Source organism: Hylobates moloch, unplaced genomic scaffold, assembly GCF_009828535.3.
Source record: "Hylobates moloch isolate HMO894 unplaced genomic scaffold, HMol_V3 SCAFFOLD_1676, whole genome shotgun sequence".
NCBI lineage: Eukaryota > Metazoa > Chordata > Mammalia > Primates > Hylobatidae > Hylobates > Hylobates moloch.
In genome coordinates, this window is record NW_026653951.1 from 1,882 (window position 1) to 10,341 (window position 8,460).

The 8,460-nt window shown below is 51.9% G+C and overlaps 1 protein-coding gene across 1 annotated transcript; it reads right to left on the reverse strand.

Moving 5' to 3' along the window:
• Positions 1–507: 507 nt before the first annotated feature.
• LOC116464777 (putative golgin subfamily A member 8D) lies at positions 508–8,414 on the reverse strand (the record flags this gene model as incomplete). Its single annotated transcript, XM_058435168.1, has 16 exons — positions 508–1,472; positions 1,558–1,713; positions 1,809–1,909; positions 1,992–2,092; positions 2,343–2,405; positions 2,661–2,725; positions 3,157–3,232; positions 4,812–5,047; positions 5,427–5,505; positions 5,701–5,808; positions 5,916–6,002; positions 7,043–7,149; positions 7,245–7,329; positions 7,418–7,465; positions 7,727–7,765; positions 8,240–8,414. Coding segments are annotated over 16 exons (1,702 nt in total), but the record flags the coding sequence as incomplete, so codon positions are not given.
• Between the last annotated feature and the right edge of the window lie 46 nt (positions 8,415–8,460).

Consider the following 8,460-nt stretch of genomic DNA (forward strand, 5'->3'; position numbering starts at 1 on the left):
CTAAGTACTCTCACACATATTAGTTTATAATAATGTTTCTTATTATTTTTTAAAGTGTTTTCCATTCAAGGAAAAGAAGTAAATTCCTATGTCAGAGTAACCAAGGTGGTTGAAGAATAGGAATTAGCCAGAGAGGTCTAGATGGTAAAATCAGTGTTCAAGCCTCAAAGAAGCTCCGTGAACAGAGAGGAATGCCAGGCGTCACACAGCTTTCCTTCACTCTAATTCATTCTTGACTAGAGCCTGTATGCCTGTTCCAGGGACATTTGAACTCATAAAGGATTTCTTATGATCTTCACTAAATACATTAAGAAGAATGCCAACCAGTGCCCTTTTGTGTACTGAGGCATGTAGTCATGTGATTAAAACAGGTAACATGAACTCTGACTTTAAAACGTATTATAGATACAAATGCTCTAAGCTAGGAAAGGTTTTCCGCATCCACAGTCAATGATGGGAACCTTTCATTCCTCAGAAATCATCCCTTTTTAGGTCTTCGAAAAAAGAGTACAACTGCTGCAGCTCATGATGCAGTATCTTCATGAGCCCAGAGCACATACAAATCCTAAGGGAATCACCATAATACAGCGCTAATTCTTGGCACCGGAACAGATGAAACACACTCTATCCTGCACATACCTGCCAGAGCAGGCCACTTTCCTCTTCTGTGGGATTTAAAAAGCTCCCCCAAAAGGTTATGACTCCCATCACCAATACACAGAAAATGGAGGAAAGGCTGTTTCCAGTTCTCGGCCTTTGAACAACTCTAAATGTCAGTACTCATAGTGGCATATTACAAAGTAATAAACAGTGCACACTTGGGGGCAAACCACATATTGAGCTAATGAAGAGCTCACTGTGATTTAGATCAAACACTAGCAGAACATAGGCAAATTTTATCTGAATTCTATAATGAATATACATGTTGCAATAACATTAAAAAAGCATGGCAGCCTATTCCAAACCAACGAGAACAGTTTTGTGCAAAGACTGGGTCTTTGCGTGTTTGAACTCCCACCACATAAGGGCAAACTCGATATGCATGCTAATGACCTACAATTATGAAATTAAAAGAGAAAAATACTAAAGGATGCCAGAGTGAACATCAGTGAAAGCCACAGAGACCCACTCTCTTTTAACATTTTACAAATAAACTTAAACTATAAAATAGAAACACAAATAATCATGAGTGGCTCTAACATTCAAATGAACTAAATGAATTGTGTCGGAGATTAACCCCATAACTTGGTTTCTTATTTAAAAATTTCTTGGCCAGCTCTTTGATGATGATGATGTTTATCTCCGTCTTCTTGGCAGCCAAGCCCAGCCAAAGAATGGAAGACAGCCGTTGCTGCCCAAGCCTGGGTGCTCCTGGTGGTCCCGCACGATCGGCTGTGCAGTAGGGTCATCACAGGGAGGACCCTCCCTGGCCTCTCCTTGCGCAGAGGAGGTGAGGCTCACCTCACAAAGATCTTTGGAGAGAGGGAGGCAGGGATCTGAGCACAGTGGGAGCCCCCCTCTTCCTGCCTGCCCACCCCGCCTGAGGGCTCTACTCACCACCATGCTTGTCTGCAGCCCCAAGCTCCTGGGGGGCTGGGGCTCCTGGACCGGGCTCATCAGCAGGGTTCTGGGCAGCAGCCAGGAATTTTCTGTGCCCATTGTTGTCGTCGCCACAGGCCCCGATACCATCTGCTGCAGCTCCAACAACTTCACCTGGAGGGAGGGGTGCTCAGCTGTCATGCCACTGCCTGCGCCCACCCTCACACCCACCCCCACCCCCACCCCCACAGAGATGTTGCACACCCTACCTTCATCTCCTCCCTGTCCTGGGCCAGCCTCATGATCTCCTCCTCCCAGTGCCGCATCTTTGGCATGGTGCCCTGGCTCCGTTAAAAGGTGATGGGTTTTCCTGCGGGAGGACAGGGCTCAGACACTGGGGCCTCTCTGACGGCCCTGCAGCTCCCCGTGCCGTGCCCTGGCCTCCCACTCACTGATGGCATCTCTCTCGCCAGTACTGGATGGATCGTATTTCTTGTTTCTTCACCAGCTCACTCAGGTCTGCCTTCTCCTCCAGGTGGTCCATAAAGCTGATCTGGAGCCAAAATATTGTGGTCACATCTCGGCAGTGACCTGCCTTCAGGTGGCATTTTCAAGTCATGGAGAAGGCGGAGGGGAGTCCTGGCGTGGGCCAGCTTCTCCATGACTTCCTGCAGGGCCCGGTGGGTCTCCCCACTCACAGACTCGCCCCCAGTCCCTGGGGCTGGGACCACTGCCTCTGGCTCCTTCTGGGCCGAGGCCACCGGGTGAGCCAGGCGCTGGCAGCACACCCTCTGCTCTTTCACCTGATCTCGTAACTGTGCCTGCGTCTCCTGGGCACTGGCTCCAGCGGAGTTGAAAAATGCCACCTGAGGGCAAGATGTGAGCATTCTTGTAGGGGCATACACAGAAGAAATGGGGCAGAGAGTTGGAGCGCAGCCCCTTCCCTTGGGGCCTCAGAGAGTGCACCTGTTGGTCACAGGTGAAATGGTGTCTGACCACTGGCTCTCAGAAGGGGTGAGGGTCCAGAGAAATCAGAAGGCAGGGAATCTAAGAGCATAAAGGGGTCTTGGAGGGACCACAGAGGAAGGTGGCAAAGTGGGTGCAGGGGGAGTCAGGCTCACTGTGGCCTCCCCGCTCTCCAGGTCCTCTGGGATGCTCGGCATGGGCTGAGGTTCTCCTCCATCTCCTGTGGGGGGTGGCCAGAGGGGTCCTCAGACAACCCAACAAGGAAGGTACCGTGGGCCCACCTCTACCTCCACCCTCACTGTGTAACCCTGAGCCAGCCCCTCCCCAGAGAGGAATGAGCTGCTGTTCTTTATTTTTACTTTTAAGAATCAAGATCTTGCTATTCCGCCCAGGCACACACCCAGTATTGGTCGATGTGGGAGTTCTGACCTGCTCCCTTTCTGACCTGGGCCAGTTCAGCCATCCTTAGGCAACTTGGTGGCCCCCTGCTCACAGGAGGTCACCACACTGATGCCAGACTTAGTGCAGGCACCCGGTCGGCATAGTGACCAGCTGTTCTAAAGGTCTCTTCCAACTCCTCAATCCTATGCTGCTAACAGTCCCCCCTTCCTCCTGGGGCTTTCTCCTCTTCCTCTGAGCAGTCTCCAGTACCTTCCCCAGGGAGAGCCATGAGGCCCAACTGGGCTGTCAGCTGCTGGTTCTGCTGGCTGGTGGCTTCCAGGCGCTCCTAAGGGGCCAGGAAAGAGTGAGAAGGGATGGAGTTTGCCAGGTCGTCCCCCTCACAGCCCCATCCTTGCAGCTCCCTCCCCTGGGTCTCCTGCAACTTTTGGCGGGCCATCTTGGCCACCGCTCTGCCCCAAGCTTCCTGCTGCTGCAGCTGGTTCGTTAGCTGGGTCTGCTGCAGTCACTGCCTGTGCAGCACCTCCTTCTCAGAGGTCAGCTGCTGATAGGTGGCCACCTGTTGCTGATAGGTGGCCAGGTACTGCTGCAGGTGGCCCAGGTAAAGGTCTGGCTGCTGCTGCACTCTGAGCCTCTTGGCTCTTCAGCTCCACCTGCAGGAAGACCCTGGGTGTGCGGGCACGTGGTGGCTGGTTTCCAGATTCTGGGCCCATTAATAGGGTAGCGAGGGCACTGCGGGGGCTCTGTCGGCTGCCCAGGCCCCTGTCTCCTTACTCCAGGCCTAAGTGACTGCCTCGCTTTCCTAGAACCCCGTGCCTCCTTCCCCAGCCTCAAATCTCATGCCCTCTTCTCATTTAATCCTCAGCACCTCTGTAAGGAAAATGCTGACTTCCTTTTGAAGTTAAAGAAACAGAGACTTAGAGATGCAAAGTACTTGAATGGTGACCAGTGGAACGGAGGCTGGAATCCAGTTTTAATGTAAGGAGTCTTTCTGTTTTGTTTTGAGACAAGAGTGTCACTCTGTGGCCCAGGCTGGAGTGCAGTGATACAATCTCAGCTCACTGCAACCTCCACCTCCTGGGTTGAAGCAATTCTCGTGCCTCAGCCTCTTGAGTAGGTGAAATTACAGGCATGTGCACCATGCCCCGCTAATTTTTTTATTTTTTTTATTTTTTTTGTAATTTTAGTAGAGATGAGGTTTTACCACATTGGCCAGGCTGATCTCAAACTCCCGACCTCAAGCAATTCTCCTGCCTCAGCCTCCCAAAGTCCTGGGATTATAGGCATGAGCCGCTGCGCCTGGCATAAGGAGCCTGTTATACCACTGTCTCTTACCCTGTGACTGGGGGGCTCCATGCCTCTAGCTGGGATGATGATGTCCAGACCTGGGAGGAGCCCAGGGCTACCCACCTCTAAAGGTCAGAGGGCAGGAAGCAAGAAACAGCCACAGAAATGCCCTGGGGGGTGCTGTGGTCACCAGCCCCCAGGCTGGAGCTGCCTCTGGCCTGGCACCTCCCCTCCCCAGAGGCTAGTGCCCGCCTCCCAGCCCTTCTTGGATGGGGTGGAGGTTTCCGTCTCCTTCACCTCATCCAGCTTCTCCTGTAGCTCCTTTACTTGCTGCTCCAAATGCAGGGTGCTCTTGTTCTCATTGTTCAGGACAGAGAAAAGCAATCAGCAACCACCCACTGCAGCTAGAGACCCCAGAACTTGGTGTCTGCCTCCCATGGCACCAGGAAGGGTGGAGGCAGGTTAGAAAAATCATCCCCTCTCTCCCACAGCCACCTGGTTCACAGGTGCCTTTAGAAGTAACATTTCACGTGAGGGCTACACTGCCCCATTTTAGAGGTGGGGAAACAAAGGCCCGGAGGGCTAGGGAGGAGGGCAGGCTCCCCAGCTGGGGAACGCACCAGCTCCTCGAAGACGCTCTGTGGCTTGGCCAGCTGCTGAAGCCTCTCCTGCTGTTCCTGAAGCCTCTCCTCCTGCTTCTGAAGCCTCTCTTCTTGGACCCGGTTCAGGAGACTTATGCGCTGATTCTTTTCGACCTGGGCCTGGAGCTCTCCTGCCACTCTCTCGAGTTGCTTCCTCAGGTGCTGTAGCTCCACCTCAGAGGGCACTGCTGGGGGCTCCAGGGGCAGGGGTTCAGCTGAGAAAGGAAACAGACAATAAGGGCCTTTGGATTCTCAAACAAAACAAAACAAAACAAAAACCCTCCTCTTGGTGCACAGCTCCTCTCAGGCTCCTCAAACTTGGCCTTGCTGCTAATGATTCCTTGCACCTGGATGGTAGCCTGTCTTCAAAGCCACTTTGAGATAGAGAGAACTGTGGGTGGCTGACAATGGGCCCCCTTTGCTGATAGGGACACTGAGGCTCATAGAGATGACGACTTGCTGTCTCCTGGCACAGATCTCTTTCCCTCTGCCTCCCTCTCCCTTCCATCCACCCACCTCCCTAGGGCATTCTAAGCCACCCCCACAGCCCTCTGATGCCAGTCCTGCTCCCAGGTCATGCCAGCCCCATCTTACCCATCTGCTTTTTGAGTTTGGACTGCAGCTCCTTTACCCGATGCGTATAGTGATTTTTTGACTTTGTCAAGGTGTCAATCTGCCCAAAGCACAGGGGGAAAGGGCCCTGGAGAGAGGGGCTGGTGGCTGGGCAGGCTCCCATCTCCCTCTCTGCCCCCACCCCCACAAAGCCCAGACCCATGACCACCTCTGGCCGTACTATTCTCATTTTACAGATGCCCAGGAAGATCTAGTGACCTATCTAAGGTGGGGTGGCTTAAGGGTCAGATCTCACCTCCTGCGACATTTTGCTCGTCCTCTGCTGCCGCCGGGCCCTCTCTCCTTCTATTTGATGAGCATATTGATCTCGTTCTAATTGGACTTGGGTCAGCAACTCCTTCAACTGCAAGAATGGGCACAGAAGTTAGGAAGGGCTGTCACTGGTCCTCACCTGCTCCTGGCCACCTGGGGTCATCTTCCTTCCACATCCCTCCCTCTGCAAAACCTCACCCGTGTTAGCTGTGTTTTCAGCCGTGCCTTCTCCTCTGTGGATTTCTTTAACCGCCACGAGCTAAGTTCTCTACTGCGGCTCGAGAACTGGATGGTGAAGAGTGAGAAGTTTCGATCTGGGGAGCCCGGGACATTCCACACAGTGCCCCTTAAAAGGGCCAGGGCTAGGCTCAATAAACAACTCGGTCAGTAAAGATCAAGGCATTTCCAAGCCCATCGTCTGGTTTTTAAAAGAACTCAGAAAAGTTGGAAGGGACAGGGAAAGAGACTGAATTTACAGCTGGCTAACAGAGGCCCAGAGAGATCAGATAATATTGCTATTGTTACTACTATTATTATTACCACTGTTTGAACCTTTATGGAGTGCTTCAACAGGTACCATGCTAGCAATCCCATTTAATCCTCACAACCACCACAGGAGACAGTTACTATGATTACCTCTATTGTGTATTTGAAAAAACAGGGAGTATTTGAGGTTAAGTGCTTGCCTAAGCTCAATTAGGCAGAGCTGGGATTTGAACACCCAGGTCTATCTGATTCTCTAAGCCCATTTTTCTTGCTGGGGGTGGGGGCACAGATAAGAAGGGGAAAATTAATCTTTATGTGCACTGTTTGAAACGATGATACATTCGCATAGTCCAAAACTCAGAAAGTACAGAAAGGAAGTATCTCCCAGCCACCCTGTTGCTCTCTCCTGAATTTTTTATGAACACTCTCAGGCATGTTTTATGTCTATTATCATAGTATGTACACAAACACGCACACACACACGCATTTCCCCTCTCTACAGAAATGGTAACATACTAAAGGTACTCTTCTGTACCTTCACAGTACGAGTACCCAATACCCCACCTAGGACCTGGCCAAGACCACAGCCAGGTAAGGGCAGGGCAGGCACTTGGCCTCCAAGCTCTGTGTCCAGTGCTCACTCCCCACAGTGCCCCCCAACTCACCCACAGCAGCTGACTCAGCCCCATGCTTCCTCTAACAACCATAAACAAAAGCAGCGAGAAATGGCCATGCTGCCTTCTGGGCAGGACACTCCATCCTGCAGAAGGGACCTTTAGGCTCACTCCTCCATCTGTGAAGCCGGGCACCCAGGGGACAGGGCAAGTGGTTGAACTCACACTGATATCCTTCTTCTGTTTGGTGGCGACAGCAGAGAGAGCCCGCTCCAACTCTCCTATACACTGCGATGAGCATTGCAGGTGGCCTGCCAGATCCTTGGACTCTTCTGCAATGAGAGAGTTGAGATGGGACCCAAAGGACTCCCCCTGAAGACCTGTCAAAGTGCCAGGTTGAAGGATGACAGGGTGCCCAGATTCCTACCTTCAAAGTGTCTGAGAACACCTTTGGTTCTACACAGGTCCGTGTGGAGCTCAGTTTTCTCGGTGTTCAATATCGCGATTTGAAGCTTTGGGAGAAAAAGCAAGCAAGTGCTGAAACAGAAGGAAAGAAACATTCTCGGGAGGACAGGAGGAAACTTCACACCCTCCACTCACTTTTAGCCCCCATTCGGCCTGGTGTCTCTTCTTGTTTTCTTTCTTTTCCTATGGGAAGAGGAAGACAGAGCTCTTACCAGGGGGAGGCAGAGATGGCACAGCAAGAGACATGCCCCCAGAATGCCACCAATGCCCCAGGACAGGCCCACCCATGGGACCAGGTTATGAGAGGCCCTGTGGGGATGGGGTGCAATGTGAGGAGTGAGCCTTCTTCCCCAGGCTGGGAGTGGGTGAGATGAGACTGAGGCCTCTATGTCTGAGTGCCCCCAAACCCAGCAGTCATGTCGCGAGGAAAGGAAATCACGTTACTTCTTCCAGTTGATGTTCCAGGTCTTTATTCTGTTGTTTCTGTGGGGAGAGTCAAATTAAGGTGATGGAGGGTGGCCCCCTCAACTCTATTCACCAGACCAGGAAGCGGTAGGCAGGGGCCAGGAATCGATTTTAAAGGCAAAGTTCTCAGACATAATGGGAACATGAACCGGTAAACTCTCCTGAAGCTCCCAAGGACGGAGGATTTGGGTCTTTGTTGGCTTTTGCCCACAGCCACAGAACTCAAAGTCTGAATCAGGACTCTCTTGAGAGGACAGTAACATAAACCCCTAGAGATGGAGTTGGAGAAAGTCCCCTCCTTCTGGCAGCTTGTGATTTAGAAAAGTGCGTTCATTCAATAAACATTTACTGAGCACGTACGGGCCAGGTATGGTTCTTCACAGCAGATATAGGATGGAAAAGGACAGACAGAGCTCTTGGCCCTGAGGCTTCCATTCTAGGGGGCCTTTAAATCTCAGACTCTCAGAGCTAACAGAGACCTTTGATACTCACTACCTCCTCTGGAAACACAAGCCCAAAAAGGAGAGGTGGCTTGTCGAGAATCGAAGACCAAATTAGGGACTGAGTCACAGCAGAAATACAGGGCCCCTGACAACCAGTCAGGGTAGCAATTCCCCGAGAGGCAACAACCCCAGGGCGTGTGTAGCAAGGACTCGAGCGGGGATGTCTGGAGAGGAGAGAGTCGGCAAAGAGGGCAGCAAAAGAAGAGCCAC